This window comes from Nanorana parkeri, unplaced genomic scaffold, assembly GCF_000935625.1.
Source record: "Nanorana parkeri isolate BGI_ZX_2015 unplaced genomic scaffold, ASM93562v1 scaffold453, whole genome shotgun sequence".
NCBI lineage: Eukaryota > Metazoa > Chordata > Amphibia > Anura > Dicroglossidae > Nanorana > Nanorana parkeri.
This window is the reverse complement of record NW_017306721.1, coordinates 175,793-197,751: the sequence shown is the minus strand read 5'-3', so window position 1 is coordinate 197,751 and position 21,959 is coordinate 175,793. Positions and strand designations below refer to the sequence as shown.

At 42.7% G+C, this 21,959-nt stretch overlaps 1 protein-coding gene across 1 annotated transcript in view; it reads left to right on the top strand.

Annotated features, from left to right (window-relative positions):
* The window catches only part of IDH1 (isocitrate dehydrogenase (NADP(+)) 1, cytosolic), a 21,390-nt gene extending 17,112 nt beyond the window's left edge, over positions 1 to 4,278 (top strand). The window contains exons 6-9 of the mRNA XM_018560409.1: positions 93 to 244; positions 2,026 to 2,166; positions 3,757 to 3,919; positions 4,008 to 4,278. Of these exons, the coding sequence (XP_018415911.1) occupies positions 93 to 244; positions 2,026 to 2,166; positions 3,757 to 3,919; positions 4,008 to 4,101 (550 nt within the window). The 3' untranslated portion in view covers positions 4,102 to 4,278. The remainder of the gene's footprint in view (positions 1 to 92; positions 245 to 2,025; positions 2,167 to 3,756; positions 3,920 to 4,007) is intronic.
* The last annotated feature ends 17,681 nt before the right edge of the window (positions 4,279 to 21,959 follow it).

Here is a 21,959-nt window from a genome sequence, read left to right as displayed (position 1 = left end):
TGGAGATATCCAAAATGCCATTAACTTTTTCCTGCCAGTTACCAGAATGTTTCCATTTTGTTTTTATTTTGGCATTTTCTTTTATTTTCCAGGGAATACAGATCTAAGTTTGAGGAGAAAAAGATCTGGTATGAACACAGGCTTATTGATGACATGGTGGCACAAGCACTCAAATCTGAGGGTGGCTTTATCTGGGCATGCAAAAACTATGATGGAGATGTCCAGTCAGATTCTGTTGCTCAAGGTGAGAAACACTCAGAATATTTTCTAAAGGTGAATCTACCCATTCTTTGGTTATCTATGAATTTCTGCTGCTACATTTTGTGTTTGGATGTATATATGTATGTGTATTATATCAATATAAACTCCCCAAAAAAATTAAAGGAACGCTTTGAAAACATATCAGATCTCAATGGGGAAAAAATATCATGCTGGATATCTACTGTATACTGGACAATGTGTTAGGAACGAAAGGATGCCACATCGTTTGATGGAAATTAAAAATCATCAACCTACAGAGGGCTGAATTCAAAGACACCCCAAAAATCAAAGTGAACAAATGATGCAGCAGGCTACTCCATTGCACTGAAATCTCATTGCAGCAACTCAAAATGGTACTCATTAGTTTGTATGGATGCCTGACAAGGTCGAGGCATGCTCCTAATGAGACAATGGGTGGTGTCCTGGGGTATCTCCTCCCAGATCTGGACCAGGGCATGACTGAGCAAATACCAGTCCTGCTGATGGGTTAAGGACCTTCTACGGCCCTGTCCAGCTCTCCCACAGTAACTGCCCATGTCCTGGAATCTCCTCCATGCTCTTGAGACTGTGCTGGGAGACACAGCAAACCTTCTGGCAACGGCACGTATCGACGTGCCATCCTGGAGGAGTTGGCACGCCTGTGCAACCTCTATAGGGTCCAGGTATCGCCTCATGCTACCAGTAGTGACACGGACTCTAGCCAAATGCAAAACTAGTGAAAAACAGTCAGAAAAGATGAGTAGGGAAAAAATGTCAGTGGCCTCCACCTGTAAAACCATTCCTGTTTTTGGAGGTTGTCTCAGTGTTGCCCATCTAGTGCACCTGTTGTTAATTATTTCAGCTGTTTTGGTGTTAATGAAATGGACAACCCCCTCTGCTACTTAACTGACCCGATCAATATCCCAGGAGTTTCATTGACTTGATGCTATACTCTGATTAAAAAGTGTTCCTTTTAACTTTTTCGAGCAGTGTATATAGTACATACATACATACATACATACATACATACATACATACATACATACATACATACATACATGCAGTTGGGCAAAAAAGTATTTAGTCAGCCACCAATTGTGCAAGTTCTCCCACTTAAAAAGATGAGAGAGGCCTGTAATTGGCATCATAGGTAGACCTCAACTATGAGAGACAAAATGAGAAAACAAATCCAGACAAAATCACATTGGCTGATTTGGAACGAATTTATTTGCAAATTATTTTCCACCATAAGTTTACATGCATACACACACACACACACACACTCCGATCATTGTCACTGATCCCTGCAGATTTACCCAGTCACTGATCCCGCACTGTTCCTATTGCCGGTTGAATGACATAATTTAGTGGAGCAAGCAAAGGAGGGGTGGGGGGTGAGTCTGGCGAGCTTGAAGTTCGTTGCTAAAGATGAGGACTTAGAACGCAATTGTTATCCAGTGTACATATTGGCTCCCCTTAAGATCACAATGTACAATATATGAATTTCAACTGTGTCTGTAGCCATATGCCTGGAGTTCCATGTTATGGATTTGTTACTTTTTAAATGTAACAAATGCATTATCAAAATCAATGTCCTTCTGATAAATGTGCCATTTAAGTTTGGGAACAGTTATAAAAACCAAAACAACTGCATAATGTTAATTGTACTGGACTAATTCTCAAGAATTACATTATCAGGGCATGATGTTACCTAACATTACAATTTCATGATATTGCATATAGTGACTGCTTGTTTTAATTGAGCTCTGTATTCTGTTAAAATAGGATATGGTTCTTTGGGAATGATGACCAGTGTTTTAATATGTCCGGATGGCAAGACTGTGGAGGCAGAAGCAGCACATGGCACAGTAACCCGTCATTATAGGATGCACCAGAAAGGCCAAGAAACATCTACTAACCCTATTGGTAAGTAAACATGCGGTGTTTGAACTTCTGTATACTGTGGATTTAAATTGTGTTCTGACTCCTTACAGAAAAGTCTGACCACTTTAAAAAACAAAAAATCATTTCTTATACCAATGGGAATAACGCCGTGCGGGCCTGAACTGAGATCAGAGGGAGGTCAGAACATGTCCTCTCGCTGATCTCTCCTCTGATTTCTGAATGCGGAAGTGTATTACATGACTTCCGCCTTCAGCTGTCATTTCTCCGGCTTCTGTAGTCGGTGAAAAGCTGGTGAAGCAGATCTCTGCTTCATCAGCTTCTTTGATAGTCCCTATGTGGCATTAGATATCTTATAGACCCCTGATGTCTCCATAAAGAGGACATGTCGCTGTATATTTATTATCACACAAATTTTTTTTTTAAAGTCCCTTGCCCCCATGGATACATTGATGAGCGGTAAAAGTCTTGCCTATGACCAATTTTGGGTATGGCTGTTTTTTTGCGATTTGATGTTTTACCCCATCATTTTATATTTTACAAAGAAATGAGTAATAATAAATGTTTCAGAACATAATGTAGGAAAGTTTTTTTTCTTTTCCAAAATGTCCCTGTTTTTTTTTATATACTAAAAAATAAAAACCCCAGTGGTGATTAAATACCACCAAAAGAAAGCTCTATCTGTCCCCAAATTTTTTTAATACAATTAATTGCAGTATAGCGCTGTATGACTGAATAAATGTCAGTCAAAATACCGCAGTGATGAATACTGAAAGATGGCCTGGATGGGAAGAGGGTCTAACACAATGGTCTTTAAATGGTTTATAAAACCTTTGCAGAGCCATTCATTCATTTAAACTGACATTTACATTCATTCTGTATGAATAGGGCAAAATGTTACGTTTCTTGTGCAGAGTGAATGTAATTGTTGGAAAATGCCACTAGATAGAGCAGGGGAGCATGTACAGTAAATACTTATATTATATTCTCCTTTATCCTAATGTGATATTTTCCAAAAATTATATATTTTTTTCTGCACAATAAAATATTACATTTTGCCCTATTCACACATAACAAATGTAAATGTCAATTTCACACTTTTCTTTTAGATACACCCTTTAGTGTGTACAAACCTGCTGAACTACCTAGTGCTAATGTGAACCGTTATAATGAGTAATTTATTTTGAGTTAAGGTGGCATACACTTTACAACCACCGCAAGACCTTAGTCTTGCGATGGTTGTAAAGTAATTTAAAAAAACGTACGATCTGCCCATCTTGGACAGGCAGATCGTACTTGCGATCATCGCAAGCCCACCCCCCTGAGGGGCGGGCTTGCGATGATCGCAATGCTGAACGGGCAGTGTGCGCGTGCGCACACAGGCCGTTCGGCATTTGTCTCCCGAGCATGCCACAAACCAGCCGAAAATCATAAGATTTTCGGCTGGTTTTTGAAACACTCTTCTTAGACAAAAGACGTGCGACCGTACAGTAAAAACGGTTGCACGCCTCCCATACACTGCACGATTCTCGTACGATCGTGGGATTTCAAGATGCATTTTGATGATTCATTTTTCATTGTCTTTCATTTAATGTGATCCATTATTTTTGCTAGCTTCCATCTTTGCTTGGACACGTGGCTTGGACCATAGAGCTAAGCTGGATAACAACACTGAACTGAAAAACTTTGCTGCAGCTTTGGAGGAAGTTTGCGTTGAGACCATAGAAGCTGGTTTTATGACTAAAGACCTTGCGGCTTGTATCAAGGGCTTACCTAAGTAAGTATTCTTCAAAGCCATTTTCTTTTTTTATTTGTAAATTATTAATCATCATATATTAATCTTTGCTATATCTCTTTCCTTCTAGTGTGCAGCGATCTGATTTTTTGAATACTTTTGACTTCTTGGATAAATTGGCTGAAAATTTACAGCTGAAGCTCTCCGCTCAACCTAAATTGTAAAAGCTGCATTAGGAAGCAAACGACACTCAGGATTCTTCATGAGTAGTTTACAGTACTTATTGGGACTTAATTTCTTTCAACACAAATCATCAGTCCTGCCAATTGCTCTGTATTTAGTTTTTATACAATTTCTGGATACATGTCCAGACATTTCCATTGCAAATGTTCTGAGGAGCTGTTGGTTGATATGGATGCGGCTTACATATCGAACCATAGATGAACATATTTGCTATAATATTCTGGAGACCTTGTTCTATATCAAAAGAAACATACAACATACACTAGATGCTGCTGCTATGGTATGAAGAGCCAAGAAAGCCAACCATAAGCTTTGGGGTTCTGTTATAGCTCACAGGAGACACCAGCAGTGTTTCTCTTGTGGCTCCAGCTTGCATGAGGGAAACCTGCTGTGAAAGAAAAATAGCAGCTGCCACTGCTGACATTCTTCTGAAAATGGCAATTATTTGACTGTAGTCTTTCTAGTACTTTCTTGGAACCCGTATGCAGGAAACTAAGTTGGCACTGGTTCTTCTGTAAGTTAGAGAGCAATAAAGCCATTGGGATAGCTTGACAGCCCAGCAACCAGCATACTTAGAAGATGTAAGTAATAGCGGCCCATATAGTTCTCTCAGCACATGTTTGCTTCAAAGAAAGTAAAAAAAAAAAAAAAGAAGTTACATGGCATGTGAAATAAGCCTACACCAAACATGCCTCCAGGTTCTGCTAAGTGCAGTATGGTTACACAGTGAATGATATCTTCTGAAATCCAGAGATCACATTTACATTTGTGTTCACTTACCTGAATTTAATCAAATACAATCCAGCCAACGTACAAGCCTTCTTCTAGGGTGTCTAGACAGTTCTACAACAGGTTAGTGGGGTTTCTATGCACAGCTATAAGCTTGCAGCTTATATTACTGACCAAACAACTACAAAAAAAATAAAAATAAGGACCAGTGGAGGAGAGTGAAGCCAGGTGAAGGTGCTCCAATTTTTAAACTGAATTTTATCCTTGTTCTATGGTGTATTATTAACTGAAAGGATAGTGGTTATTTTTTTGCTCGTCTGTAAAGTAGATCTTAAAATGACTTGCTAACTCTATACTAATCCAGTTATTTTCTGAAGAAGTTGGACTTTTGCCTATTTCACGTTAAAGCTTATCGAAATCCAAAACAAAAGGGTAATATATTGCAGCTTGCCACTCCTTAGATGTGGTGAGTGCATTTGTTTTCACTACATTTTTAGCAATCACAGACAATACTGCACTGCGCACCACACAGGCCTAATACAATGACAAGCTGAAATCCATTGTTTCCAATAGGCCCAGGTCGCACCAACCTTCCAATGCAACATGTTAAAAGGAAGGACTATAAAGTATTACCTGCCAAGTCAATCCACTCCAGAACTATACTTCTCCTTCGCTGGCGCTGCCATTTACCTCTTGGTCTTCTTTTGGGTTCTGAGTCTTCAGCCGCTTGATTGGTTGGGCCCCAATAGTGCAACTCATTTGCACGGAAATGACTTAATCTCGGCATTCCAGTTCTGTGCACCTGTACACTGAGCCACCTGCTAATGCCTGGCGCAGTGTATGGAAACAAAATGTCTGAATGGCAGCAAGAAGCTTTTTGGCAGAAGATATTTAAATGGGGTGATTAGTGCTATGAATTCCAATTAAAAGCACAAAGAACCTTATCTTTAGTGTGCTATCAGTCTCATCAATCCATGAAGATGAACAAAGGCAGACATGTTTGAAGTCCAGCCTGTGTGACAGCCATATAAATGCAATTGAGAAATTAAAAGGAACAGGAAGTGTGTTTGCAGGATTAGTAGGTGATAGGAAAGGAAGCCTGAAAAAGAAAATGAATGCAGCCACCTCATCTAAGTCCTGCTAAGCTATAATATTTTACATTTTTGTTTTTGGGGTTTACATACACTTTAAACAGTCTATTACATAGTGAACTGTATACTCTATAAGGAGAGGAATGTTTTAAATACGACAGATCTGAGTATAGTTACATAGTTACATAGTATTTGAGGTTGAATAAAGACATTAGTCCATCAAGTCCAACCTATTAGGATCTCATTCTAGGAGTACCCGTACCCCTGTATATTACGGTCCCTTAAGAAATCGTCCAAAAGTTTCTTGAACAATTCCACATTATTTGCTGAAATCACCGCCTGTGGCAGTGAGTTCCAGACCCTAACTGATCTTACTGTGAAGAACCCCCTTCGCACCTTGTGCTGGAATTTTTTTTCCACCAATTTTAGGTTATGGCCTCTAGTTTTTGTAACGGAGTTAATTTTAAACAGTTTATCGCTAATGTTGCTACCACCATTAAACATTTTGTACATGGAGATCATATCCCCCCTTAATCTCCTCACCTCTAATGTGAACATGTTTAAATTTAGAAAAGGAAAAAGAGTTTTTAAATACTAAAAAAGGGTCTAAAAAGGAAGGGAGACAACAAATATTCAAAAAATCAAGCACTCAATATATCCCAAACAGTTCAAATCCCAATTTTTTACGCCACTTAGCTCCCAGGCAATTTGTTCGCCAAGCCCTGTGTGAGCAAAGCATACCCATAACACAGTATTATTCTGTGATTCCGCTTTTTACCTGTTGTGAAATTCCAAAACTCATGTTGGTTGTTATCCTGACAAGACTTGATGCAGTATGTTGAGTTTACAACATGAAATCTGCAGGTGTGGAAAATTAGATGTCCTTATCTACATGTTTGTTCTGGCTCAGTCACTGAAGCCAGAGGGTCAGCATTTGCAATCCCCATGTTTCTCTCATGACTAGGAATGAGCACAGGTTTGGACTGAACCCAGTCCAAACCTGAGCTCGACCAAACAAGAAAAGGCCATGGGCACTTCCACCCAATAAGCTGCGGGCTGGGCATTACTTGCATGCACATACAAGTGAGTGGTGTTTGTGCTGGTTCCATTTGTTTTCTATGGCCATATAACCATATTAGGTAAATGTAGAGCCAAAGGAAATCTCATCGCTCCAATTCCTTAGCCGCCATCAGGATACCCCAGGTGCTGGTCTAATAGGTGCGTCTCCAACCTTGGTCTGGTTGCCACAACTCATACTCATTCTCATATATATATATATATATATCTATCCTCTGGTCTCGTTGCAACAACCAATCCTCTCTCTCCATCTATAGATCTATATATAATCAGTCTGCTTGCACAATGGGACTCCTAATTAAGGCAAGTATGAGTGTGTTAGAACCTTTGTTTAAAAAAAAAAGGGAGGTAGAAATAGTTTAGCAGCAGGGGACAGAAGGCAGTTTTTTTTTTCTTCAGGTGGCCGTAGTTTCACTTTAAAATATGTTCCTCAATTTACACATGTGCAAAGAATCCATCAGTGTCTTGTTTTAATGTCACAATCTGCTCTGTTTTGTAAAAACTAGAACCTATTGTCTGTTTTTACAGAAATTCATGTTATATTTTTTAATAAAGCAGATTCATAATTAATTCTGTGTGTTTGTGTTGTTATTGCAACACTATAGCAAACAATCTGTTGTATTCTAGTAACTGTATATGGCTAATGCATGTAATGATAAATTAAAAAAAAATAATAATTTCAAAACATTTGCATGAATATCAAGCTGTGCAGCAAAAGTGGCAGTTAGAGGTTGGGACAAACCATATAACACTTACAGGGGTGCATACTACAGTCAGACTTTATTCATATGGTTTAAACCTAAACAAAAGAAAAAATAGGATTTGTTGTACTCACCGTAAAATCCTTTTCTCTGCGTTTATTGAAGGACACACCCATTTCTTCATTCAACGGAAAGGTTATATCACCACCGGCAGGAGTAGGACCCTAGACACGAAGCACAGCTCTGGAGATGGTCCCTGCTTTTGGCTCAACCTCCCATTAGCTAGAGGCAGCTCAGTTAATCCCCAGGCAGTAGAAACAAGGCCGAGACAACATTTCCAGATGGGGGGAGGCTGTGTCCTTCATTAAAGGCAGGGAATAGGATTTTACTGTGAGTAAAAAAGAAAATCCCATATTCTCATCTGTTAATTGAAAGACACAGACATTTCTTTATTCAACGGAAGAGACTTTCCAAAAGCAGTGAGAACGGGAGGGGTGGGCAACCAAACAGGACCATAAAGGAACACACACACACACACACACACACACACACACTAAACGTCCGCTTGTAAAACTTTGTGGCCAAACACTGCATCTGCAGAGGCAACAACATCAAGTTCATAAAACTGTCAAAAAGATGTGCACTGACGACCAGGTGGTCGCCTTACAAAATTGCACACAGTAACCAAAAGGGAATCAGCCATACGAAAAGACTCACCACATAACCACATCCAAATAATGGAGGGCCATCTCGTTAGGATGCATCGGACGGGGACAAAGGGAAGGACGACATCCTCACTGATATGAAATGCAGACACCACCTTGCACAAAAAAAGGTTGTGGACGGAGGACCACCTTGTCCCTATGCAAGCCCAAAAAACGGAGGCTTCCAAGACAAGGCCGCCAATTCCGAAACCCTCTGAGCCAGGGTGATGGCCACCAAAAAAAAGCCACCTTTTGGGACAAGGTCTAAACGTCCGCTTGTAAAACTTTGTGGCCAAACACTGCATCTGCAGAGGCAACAACATCAAGTTCATAAAACTGTCAAAAAGATGTGCACTGACGACCAGGTGGTCGCCTTACAAAATTGCACACAGTAACCAAAAGGGAATCAGCCATACGAAAAGACTCACCACATAACCACATCCAAATAATGGAGGGCCATCTCGTTAGGATGCATCGGACGGGGACAAAGGGAAGGACGACATCCTCACTGATATGAAATGCAGACACCACCTTGCACAAAAAAAGGTTGTGGACGGAGGACCACCTTGTCCCTATGCAAGCCCAAAAAACGGAGGCTTCCAAGACAAGGCCGCCAATTCCGAAACCCTCTGAGCCAGGGTGATGGCCACCAAAAAAAAGCCACCTTTTGGGACAAGGTCATTAAAGGCAGTTCTCAAATATTTGCAAAGGGAAGTCTTCTGCAAGGCAGAAAACACCAGATTCAAATGCTGCAAAGGCTAACACACCAGAGGAGAAATACAAGCCACCCCCTGTATAAAAGGTACAAATCAGGGAAAACTAGGCCAAAGGGAGCTGGGAAAATAAAGATTGCCAATGATGAAACCTGACCTTTGACAGTACTAAGTGCTAAACGCTGATCCACTCGCCTTTGAAGGAAGGCCAAGACACTTGCCACAGAAAAGGCACGTGGCGACACCTGGAGCGAGACTTGCAAACCCAAAGTATAGTGGAGTTTGCAGAATCCAACAGCCCCATATCCTTCAACAGCTGGCTTTCAATAGCCACAATGTTTTGCCAGCAAAGGTAAAGGAGGATGGTAAATTGGGCCTTGTGACAGGAGATCCAGCCGAAGAGGAAGCCTTCATATAACGTCCGTGACCAGGCGCACCAGGTCCGCATACCAAGGACAATGGGGCCAATCTGCAGCTGCCAGGATTCCCTCGGTAGAATGTTCAGAGGAGGAAATGCAATTAATGAGGCCATACCTGTCCCACGGTGTCACCAGTGTGTTCACTGCGTCCGCCCGTGGATCCAGAGTCCTGGACACAAATCCATCTACCTTTTGATTTAGATGGGAGGCCAAAAGATCCACATCCGGAGTCCCCCACCTTTGGCAGATTTGTTGAAACGCCTCTGGATGAAGGACTCATTACCCTTGATCCAGACCCAGAGGACTCAACACAGTCCAACTGCCAATTTTCTATGCCCGATATGTATAAAGCCGGAACTTGACTTTATGCCTAATATAGAATGTGATACACCTCCAGCACAGCAGTCTGACTCCTCATGCTTCCTGATGATTCACATAAGCCACGGCCGTGGCATTGTCCAACTGAATCCTGACGCGATGACCACACAGAAGATCCATCCAGTGCAGGAGACAGTCTGATCACTCGAAGCTCCAGAACATTGACTGGCAACCAAGACTCCTCACTAGTCAAGCAGCCCTGCACTGACCACTGTCCGGTCACTCCATCCCAGCACTTGAAACTGGCATCCGTCGCCACCTTCCAGTGCACCGGGAACTAGGACTTCCTGCTCGACAGCAATTAGGAATGAATCCACCACACCAGAAAGGCCTTATCCGACTCACCCATCTGTGCAGCGACATGGGAGACTTGTCCCACTGAGCAGGGAACTCCCGTTGCAGAGTCTAAGTGTGGTGCTGAGCATACAGAACAGCCTCAAACGAGGAAACCATCAGACCGAGCACCCGTATTGCATGAACACAACAGACAAATGTGTTCTCGGATCCTTCAAAGCTTTTCCACCAAAGTGTGTATAGCTACTGCCAGATTGGCATCCAGATCCAAACAAGACTCGGCCCAAAGAAGGTCATACAGGTGCATTACAATCAAGATCTCCTTCTCAACAAAGCCAGGACCAGAGCCAAAACCTTGGTGAAGACCAATGTTTCCGCTCCGGCTGACGCCAGGCCGAAAGGAAGGTCCACAAACTGAGAATTCTCTGCAACAAGTTAAAGGAGAACTATGTGGTTAAGGATTTTCCCCATAGTTCTCCTTAGGGTAACGGGAGGACACAAACTAGCGTCCTCCCGTCACCCTAGCAGCTCGCGGTATACTGAGACGCCGCAGCGGATCCCGACAATTATATCTGGATCCGCCCAGCTGCGTGACTGACAGCTGGCTCTGCCTATCTAGAGGCAGAGCCAGCTGTACCCGCCCCCGTCCGTTCCGCCAGTCAGCGCTGGGGGAGCAGGGAATCCAGCCCCTCCCCTGTCACGGCAGAGAGCTGTGACAGGATCGATAGGTGAGCGAACGCTGGTATGTGTTCGCTCACTTCCCGATCTACTGAGCCGACCTGTGACAGTTTCATTGTCACAGGTCGGCTAGAACTATGAGGTGAGTGAAAAGCACTCACCTCATAGTTCTCCTAGGAGTGCAAGTACAAAGTATTTGCTAAAAGCTCCTGTGACAGTAGCTCAAATGAAAAAAAACAAAAACATGTTACAAGCTCATAGGCCAGTAAGACCTGAAAACAATTATGTAAACAGATGTTTATAATGAGATGCTTAATTATTACATTCCTTTAAAAAAAAGAAAACACACTACACATTATTTTTAATTTAGAATGTATTTATTAGGAAATACAGCAAACAAAGTTAACTTCTGCTAACGACAGAAATATAAAACCATCTAACCTTCAAACTTGTATCATAGCATTGCGTTGTACTTGTGTTCTTCACCCTCACTTCCTCTAAGAAAATTAAGCTGAAGTGCATTGTATATAAAATTTAAATATATGTGCACACTATAGAATCTACAAAATTCACCTGTACGTTTGGGAATACACAGTAATAACACTACACTCCAAAATCTTTGACTGCAAGAGATTATATCTATATATATCATTTTGGACCCCGCCTAATGAAGTTACACAAAACACGCATAACATATTTTGCAGGGCAAGGAGACATCAGTGACAGTGTAATTACTAAGCAATCTAAGGCTATTAAAATACAACATAGATGATACAAGTATGTATGGCAAGCAGAAGCATTACAGGAACCTAGGGGATCCCATAGGGATAAAGTCCTCTTGTGACCGGCCCAGAAGTATCTAACTCCAGTCTTTACAGGGACCATACAAGACAGCTTTTTTGATTAGTGGAATAATTTTACTTCTACTCACACAGCACCTTACTTAGTCAAATGCAAGTCCACTACAGCTGCACTGAATTCTGAATCAATCTGATGTCTAAAGCATGCTGCATTTTCCCATTGACACAGGACCCAGAGAAGTTTAAAGGCTGATGATGGGTATCCCAACTGTAGAGCATGCAGTTATGTCCTTAGAAACATCCCCCCTCTCTAATTTATTTATTCAATACAATGAATCAGGGACATATATGCCAATCTGGTTTTCAGCATAATGTAAAATAAAGGCATTATAGCCACTGAGAACTACACAATATAAAGATAGAGTAAAGGTGATATTGGTCAGACTCCTGGACGTATTGCTAGTTGCGGTCCTGTGGTGTTGTCACTTGAACAAATGCTACACTGTCCCAGTCTCAGTCCAAATTCCTAGCCTAAACAACATATCTAGTATGTCTCTCAGGAATCGGAATAAAAGACAAGAACACAACTTCTGCTGCCAATGAGAAATGTGACAACCTGTTGTCAGCCTGCTCATTTGCAGCACAATAAGATAAGTAAAACTGCCTACATCTTCCTAGCCTTATAGATACCTCCCAATAACTGGATCTGTTCACTGGTTAAAAGCTTAAATCGGCAACAAGTAGAGCAAGTTGTTTCTTTGTCACTAGATTGAAATTATTCTTGTTTGTGTTAAATACCAAAGATGTTATTTTACAAAAAAAAAAACCCTGTTGACTAAAGTGACAACTAAGCTTTTTGTTGATCGTGGTTGCTTGACGTACTGCCTCAGCTAGCTGAGGCCATTGCAAAAACTCAAAACTTGCTGCTGAACCTAAAAGAACAACTTTGTCTTTTTATGCTTAGTAAATAGAAAACCAAAGAACTTTACCCTCTTAAGTACTATGTACATAAAGAAACTTTCTTTATGAGCCCATCACAAATCAGCTTTTAGCTACATGGGGTATTTAGCAGCCCCACTTAAAATTTGTATGCATCGCACATTCCTTACAATAATAACCCAGGGTGACAAAAATGAACAACTGTAATTGAATGAAATACACAAATCTGTACAACATCAAATGTAAAAAGATATGCACTGACATTTTTGACCAAGTTTTATATACAACATTTACAAAGGAGGTAATAAACCAATTATTCTCCTTCCATACAAATACAGTATACACCAACAAGCAGGGTTCTTAAAATGCTAAGCACTTTCCAATAGTTCCCTGCTGGCAATACGTTTCTTACACACTCTTTGTGGGGCATTCTTCAGATTTTATTTTGTTCTTCTTACCGCCTCCTTTTCTCCCCCCCTTTCCTTTAGTAACAGAAGGGTTCAAGAATTCAGGGTCAGTGCAGGAGTCTTCACGTCGCAGTTTCCTGGGAGAAGTGAAAGAAATTAGATATTTGTACACACAATCATTTTACTTGATTGAGCAGACAGTATAGTTACTATAGTATGTTCTATTTCCCACTCTAACCAAAGTTTGCGATCTATTAAAAGCTAAATCAGTCTGCGAAACTGTACCAAGAAAATAAACATACGTTTTTATTTATTGTACTTCTGTCTCTGCAAAAATGAAGATTGGGATTCAGGTAAAACGTTTCCCTGTACAGAAGCGTTCTGGTTTAAATGAAAATCGATCTGCATGGGACCCCTCCCTGTAGTAGCATTGGAAAGGGCCTGCCTCCCAAAGACCTCTTAAGGAATGTTAGGGCCTTTGTTCTGCTGATTTCAACAGTGGTCAGAAACCATACCATTCAGATACAATGATACTCACAAAAGAGCAATTTTTTATCTCCTCTGCAGCACAGAATTTCATTAACAAGTAGAACCGCAGATGAAAAATGTTGAGATACCCTAAAGATCACTTACAGGGGATTTCCAATAAAAGAAAACCAGTGCTGAGAGGACTACAGTGGCTACCGTTGCCTTTTATACATTCTAGATGACTAGCTGTCATTCCGATCCAGCGGCTTCAAAAGGTTTGAGTGACTGACCTGGAACAAATACGCAGATGAGAATCTCTATCTTCACTCGCTGCAAACTTGTTCTGTGTCAATTATTGAAATTGCATGTACAACCAAATCATTAGGCCAGAAAACTGTCACATGCGGGACTGAAAGAGAGCATAGTCCATCCCACTGTCTAAGCATCAACACTAACCAGCATAGGAAGTTTGGGGAAAAAATGTATCCTTTAATGTCACTTTAAATGGGCAAAATAAGTGTCTCTTTAAAGGAGAACTATGAGGTGAGTGCTTTTCACTCACCTCATAGTTCTAGCCGACCTGTGACAATGAGACTGTCACAGGTCAGCTCAGTAGATCGGGAGGTGAGCGAACACATACCGGCGTTCGCTCACCTCTCAATCCTGTTACAGCCCTCTGCCGTGACAGGGGCGGGGCTGGATTCCCCCCTCTGATCTGCCAGCGCTGATTGGCGGATCGGACGGGGGAGGGGGCTGGTACAGCTGGCTCTGCCTCTAGATAGGCAGAGCCAGCTGTCACTCACGCAGCTGGGCGGATCCAGACGTAATTGTCGGGATCCGCTTCAGCTGCGGCGTCTCAGTATACCACGAGCTGTAGCTCGCGGTATACTGAGCTTAAGGTGACAGGAGGACCCTAGTTTGTGTCCTCCCGTTACCCTAAGGAGAACTATGGGGAAAAGCCTTAACCCCATAGTTTTCCTTTAAGCTGTGTTGTAGGAACAAAGCTGGTGTATGGCATCATGAAGAGAAGGCAAAGGAAGCGATTTCCGTTATAGTTAAGTCCCATTTATGTGAATATTTTTATTGAAAGAATGCTTTACTACTATGCATTGATTTGGTTGGTGAGCTATTGCGATTGCTTTAGTCCCTTATAACCACAACCTGTATGGTTATACCGTCTCATGGAGATCTCCTTTGAAGCATCACTACTGAGTTTATGTATAAATGTTTTCATCCAGTATTCAAACATTTCCAATTTAATTTTTAGAAAAAAATGTGTGACTCCTGGGTGAAATATTTATAAACAGATCTCCAAGTGTTGAACATGAATTTATCAGTCTAAAGCCATGTACATTTCTTTGTTTTTGTGGGCTAGAAAATGGGTGCGAACATCTTTGTCAAAGCTGTGGGTACTGTCACGGAACCCACCGCGACCTGGGCTCCTGGAGGCCAGCCTCCTTTCCCATTGACTATGGACCTAGGAATATGGAGACCCCCCCTCAGACCTCTTGGGGTTACATGGAACTAAGACTTGAAGGACTGTTCCTGGAACCCAGAGGATTGCCATGTACGTATACCCCTTGGAACTATTTATGATACAGGGTGTGAATTCAGGAAGACCAAAGAGGTTAACTCTGGATTTAGACTCCCACTGAACTTGTTACAGTCTGTTTATCCATTTGTTTTATTGTGTTAATGATGGGATTAACAAAGCAGACTCTAGGTGTAGAGTAGCAGATTAACCTACTACAGACAGACACTCAGGAGATAATCCCATCTTATTTGTTTTACCTCTCTCTATTCTTTCATCAAGGCCCAGAGGAGCGGATTGTTTGCTTGATATTTTGATTGTGTTATGTTTTTAGACCACCAGAGCTGTATAAATACTGTGCTGGTTTTCAATAGGGTCAGTTCCTGTTTTTACTTCAACATTGGTGTTGTCTGATATTTGGGGCAGGGGTGTGGAATTCCTATCGCCCGACGCTCGGGACATGCAGTTTCGGGCGCCGGGCGAGTAGTTTTAAAGTACATTCAGCCCGGCTCCAGACAAGCAGAGCTGAATGTACATTGTGGAGCCGCCGCCGCTCGTTTACTACAAGTGGTTGATCAGACCAATTGTATTAATTTGAGCAGCAGCGATAGTTTCTGCCCGCACCCCCCGCCATAGTTTTCGGGGTCGCCCGCTCTCCCGGGTGACCCCGAAAACTAAGGCACAACGGCTCAGCCATAGAGCCCGTAGAGCAGACGAAAAACGTCTGCTCTACGGGCTCTCTGTGTGTTCTCTGAGACCGTGGCGCTGTAATCACAGCGCCACCTTTCTCGGCTGTCCGGAACTACACAGAACAGCTGTTCTGTGTTGGAGGGCAGGTTCCATAAAGAGAACCTGTCACCTCCAAACTATCACATAAGGGATTTTAATCTCCTATGTAATAGGAAGAACATTAAAGGGGAAAAAGTAAATAAATAAAAAGTTAAAGAAAATTTAAAAAGTAAAAAAAATGAAAATAAAGATTTAAAAAATGAAAAAAGTAAAAAAATAAAAAAATGAAACCCTGCTGCCACCGCCATCTGCATGCAAATAAACGCATGCGTAGGACATTCTGCATGTGCTTTGAGATTGCAGCCGCCATTCCATGATGGTAGCCAGAATTCTCTTGCACACACACAATGTGCATTAAAGGGTAAGTTCATTTTCCCAGGTAATATGGAAAAATAAAAATTTACCCGATGAAATCTGGCCCCGTCTCTCCCAAACCGCCACCCCCCCTGGCTATACTTACCTTTCGGCGAACAATCCCTCCCCTCCGCCAGTATGGGTGTACTATCTGTCCCCCGTACCGCTGTCCAGCGCAGTCCTCCCCTATCCATTTTGAATTTCACTCGCAAATTGCAAGCACTCATTGGTCAACGTGATGAGATGACTGCGCAGACCAGTGAGAAGCGCTATTTAGCACAGTAAAATATGTTTTAATTAGGGGTGCACCGATACTAGTATCAGTGCCGATACCGGGTATTTGGGCAAGTACTCGTACTCACCCAAATGCTCCAATACCTTCCTCGATATTGGAACTTACGGCCAGATGAAAAATTCCTGACTGGCAGTGCCGTAGGGGAACATGGAGCCGGCTTCCCGTGCAATCAGGAAGCCGTGCGGCAAGTAATGACCCGCCTCCTGGTTTTCTGATTGGCCCGGGAAGCCGGCTCCTTGCTGATTGGCTGAAAAGCCGGCTTCCTGGCCAATCAGCATCGAGCTAATCAGGCCATTAATCGCCACCCAGCTTCCTGATTGACCAGGAAGCAGATTTCCCAGCCAATCGCAATCAAGCAGGCCAAACAACATGGAGCCGGCTTCCGTGGCAATCAGGAACCTGGGCGGGATGTCATTACCTGCTGCCTGGCTTCCTGATTACCAGGGAAGTCTGCTCCATGCCAGCGGAAGCAGCGCTATTAGTATTCAGTGTCGGCGAGATCCGAAAGCAAAAAAATCGGTATTCGTACTCAATAACGAAAAACCAGTATTGGTGCATCCTGAGTTTTGATTAAAACAATTTTTTGTATTGGGACAAGTAGATTGTTATGAAGGACAAGTAGATTTGCACCCCACTTTAGCCCTTGTACAAGTAGTTTTTTTTTAAATTTCCACACCCCTGTGGGGTATATCTTTATTATTTGGGGAGTTTAGTTTTCTGTCCTAATATATTGGTGCAGCCCAATAATTATGGAAGTTTGGGCTAAGGAATTTGGGTTCCAGCAGAGAGGAAGCTACATAGTGAGGGAGGCACCCAGTCAGGGTGCTGTGCGTTCCGTCACAGGTACGATGCCCACTTTTACTCTCCTCTACCTTTTAGAACTGAACTTCATAATTTGAGAAGAGCCTTCCAAAACCAGGTTAATTATTACAATCATACTATGCAACGAAACCTTTATTTAAAACTCACGTTCCCAGGCGTGGCTCCTTGTAGTTGACAGGATTGCGTCTTCTCCTAGTATGAACTTGTTCCTCCTCCTGATCCTCTGAACAAGATTTAGGAGATTGCTTAGTTAAGTCACGTCTTTTATTTGTCAAATCCTGAAATGGTTTAACATCTGAAATGAAAACAAAAAGGTTTAAAACAGCTAATAAAACTTACGGTAGATGCCAATATTCTGAACAATAAGCTGAACATCGGACTTGAACAAATAGGAGTTGGATTTCTGAAACTGATAGGATTCAAAATTCAATTACTTAATAATTGAATCCTTCTTAAGGGAATTTCCACTTTTCAATTTACACAAAAGATCTAATTAATTTATAAACCTTTTAAAAACAGGACCCAAATACATCCACCAGTGATTGTTTAGTTTTAGCCTGATGGATACCAAGCACAACAGATGGCCTTACATGTCTCAAAGGCGAGAAACAAAAGGTTCAAGGGAAGAGAACAGAGGCCAGTTTGGTATACAGCTACTGAGAACCAAAACTAGCACCGGAACTAGAACGAGAATCTGTAGCTCCAGGTGACCCCAAAGGAAGCAGAAGTGGGTCTGCTAATCTGCGTAGTGACACAGGAAGGTAAAAAGGAGAGGAGCTAAAGAAAGGGCCAGTGGTGCAGAATCAGTCCATAAACCTAAAAGGGCACTCTCTGCACCCTAATGCCTGAATGGTAAACTTCCCAAGTGCCCACAAGGACTTACAAACTCCCCCCACTTGGAAAAGTACCTTCATACTGAACACTTTTCTGGGGTTTAGCAGGTTTCTTGCTCCCCATCATGCGGGTGTCCCACAAAACTAGCCTTAGATGGCTACCCCCGGAGTACTTGAAGGAAAGGGAGGAAACGTGGTTGACATTTCGGCAGACTTCATACACTGGGACAGGTGAACACACTACACAGTGATATCCTTGATAATGTAAAAGGGCTGGTCCAAAGAGACATCATCCCTTTAAGATCAAGCAGGTCTGATATTTATTGGAGTACATTGCAGTACTTTAACCAGAGGGCTTTGCGCATTTGTATAGACTACAGGTCCATACAAGAAACAAGCCAAAATGCTTCCAGCAGCACATCACAGCTGAAGCCTAGGGCTCCAGATTTGTACTGCAAGCTGTTTTAGGAAAGGATCCACTGCCACCGTGGAGAGAGCTCTTCTGACCATTCTGCCAGTTTTACAAATCAAAGTCACAGCCAGAACATGGTGAAGGGCAGGGTGGCAGCAGCAAGAATTGGCTTTTAACCACCTTCCATCCATGGCCGTTTGTGAACGTCCGGACGGAAGTCTGCTAGGAGCAGGAGGGCGTCTTAAGACGTCCTGCCCCTCCCCCCTCTCGTGAGCGGCACTCAGCACGCACACGAGAGGGGAAACTGTGAGCATGTAAACAGCCAGCGATGGCTGTTTATATACAAGCGATCAGGCGTCTCTAGAGACGCACGATCGCTTGCAGGAGTGCGGCCTTCCCCCCCACCACCCTGTACCTGTGTCCCGCCGTCTCCTCGTCGCCGCTGCCGGTTTTTTACTACGGGCGGACGGCAAGAGGTTAAAGGATAATTGTTTTTCCCTCCCCCCATGTTAATGTCAGCACTTTCCTTAAAATGATGTCTCTTAATCCGATCTTCCTCATCTTTCCCCACGTTTTCATCTGTCCCTCCAGCGATGCGGCGGCTCTCCGATCCAGCGCTGACTCCTCTCTGCTTACAGGCACTTGCGATCCAGCGGTGTCTGCAGGCAGGTGCACGCGTCCATAGACTTACCTTGCGTCTCTGCTCGTCTCCCGGCCGAGAATCCGAACTGCGCATGCGCCCGCCCCAAGATCCTTTGCGGCCGCACGAACAGTTCCGGACTCTCGCCGCAATAATAAGGTCAGTCTAAACTGCTGTTTAAGCTGGTTTTTTTATTTACTTTTTGCCTATATCTACTGCTTGCCAGCAGTAGATATAGGCAAAAAAACGGGAGGCTTTAGAACCCCTTTAACAAACCTAAATCCAATGCAATTCATTCCACATAAAAGACAGTTTTTCTTTTTTTTATATTAAAGGATTCTGGCCTGGGGACAAGATGCTGACTGAAGGGACGAACATAGATGGCTCTGCCTCTAGACAGGCAGAGACCACTGTCAAATCAGCCAGCTGGGTGAATCTCGACAGTATTGTTGGGATCTGTCCCGGCTGCAATGCTCTCAGCATATAGTGGGCAACAGCCCGCTATATACTGAGTTTTGGGTCACGGGAGGACGTTAGTATATACAGGATTATATACTGCTCAAGTGGCAGTTGACACTTCTCTCCACCTCCACTCCAGCTATGGCCATTTCCGCAGCGACTTTACATCTGATGCAAGTCAGTAGACCTAATGATGTCAGTGCTCCTTAGACTGCCGAAGTCCAGAGAAGATGGAGCTGCGGGGACCGATCTAGAAGCCTGGAAGGGGCCCAGCGGAACCAAGTATCAGAAGAGTAATAGTTTTATTTGAGCCTCCTAGACAAAACGAGCACTTAACCCATGCAGTGTGGGTGTAGCCCCACTGCAAGATTTTTACTTTCCTGGAGTTCTTCTTTAAAAGGAGAGCTATGAGGCAAGTGAAAATCACTCAACCTCATAGTTCGAGCCGACGTGTGACAATGAAACTATCACACATCGGCTCAATAGATCAGGAAGTGGCGAACAAATCCTGTTGCTCGCTCACTTCTCGATCATGTCCCTGCAGAGAGCCGTGACTGTCAAGTCACGGTTCCCTGCAGGGATTCCCCCCTCCGATCCTCCAGCACTGACTGGAGGAACGGATGGGGGAGGGGCGGGTACAGCTGGCTCTGCCTCTAGATAGGCAGAGCCAGCTGTCACTCACGCAGCTGGGTGGATCTCGACAGTAATGTCGGGATCCGTCCCGGCTGACTGAGTAAACCACAAGCTGTAGCTCGGGATATACTGAGCTTTGGGTCACGGGAGGACGCTAGTTTATGTCCTCCCGTGACCCTTACGAGAACTATGGGGAAAAACACTTACCCCATAGTTCTCTTTTAAAGGCATTCCGCTATCCAAACAATGAGGTAGTTCACGGTGCACAGCCAGGCTGGCCTACGCACAGTGAATCTTTGGAGAGAGGGCAAGCTCTGGGATGTGGAAAGTGCTCTGTGGCTACCTTGTTACCATAACGGGATCTAGAAACAGTCACTTTCAGGCAAGCACCCAGTCCGGCGGGTTCAGCAATTCAAAGCTAGGCTAAGGAAAAGCCACTCTGCATAGCTGGAATTGTAGAGTCTAGTTCGAGCATTGATAATAGTCAAGAATCTTAATGGAAGAAAGAAAGTAGAAGAAAAGTTTAATTACAAAAAAGATAGCAAAAAATTAGGTTAAACTTCCCAGTGTAGATGAGAACAAAAAAAATGTCCATCACCTTAGGACACTAGCAAAATACAGAAGCATTCTGATAGTAGGAGGGGTTATCCTGGACTGGCCTACAGATTTTGTGTTTACCAGTGTCCCATCCTCCTCTAGGCATAATTGACAGTATATGACTGGCTTTATAGTTTGTTAGCACCCAGAATACATGCAACTTAATGATTGACCTCCCTTTTCAATAACAGCAGTATAATAATACAGGCAACAAACATTTCTATAGGTACCTGCTTCATTAATTTCAATGCTCTGGTTTTCAATCTTGCAATGCTGATTGTCCACTTCAAAAGTTTCTTGAGCAAGGCCATTTTCATCAAAAACATCTAAACTCTTAGAAGCATTAAGCTGCTTGTTCTCCATGGTGTCATGCTCATCAGATACAGGGGAATCAAGAAGAGGGATGTTATTCAAAGATACATTGTGCATGGAAGCAGTTTCAAGGTTGGCAGTTGATGGGAACTCTACAAAACTTGGACACTCCAGCGTTCCATCAAGAATGGACTCACTAACCATATCCAGCATAAAAGAGTCGTGTTCGTTTTCAGTCACAGCATCTAGCAACTTAGTTGGCTTATTGGTGTGAAACTGTGTCGCATTCACACAACTTTCACGAACAAGGGCATCTTGATTCTTCCTGAAATCATTCTGGTTTGTAGCCAATACACGAGTCTTTCTTTTGTCTACTTGAGAAAAGAGATTTAATGACTTTTTATTTTGGTTTGTTTCTTTACATTTTGATTTCCTTAAACCAACTGGTTTCTTAAAGTCAGTATCCAAGTCATGGCTGTCAATATTTGAATCTGTCTTTTTCACGTCAATTACAACTTCAGTTCTCAGTTGAACATCTTTAGATACAGCAGACTTTAAAGACTGCAGAAGATGATCAGGAGTCTCAGCATTCTCTTCTGAAACAGATATCAGGTGATTCGGTTCTGGGATTACAAATGCTTCCCTCCTACAATTAGTTCCATCATCTTTAGGGATGAATTCAAACACACAATTTGGCTTTGCTGAACTCAAAACATATGTTTCCCTTCTTGTGCAGGGTTGATTTTTAATCTGAAAAGATGCAG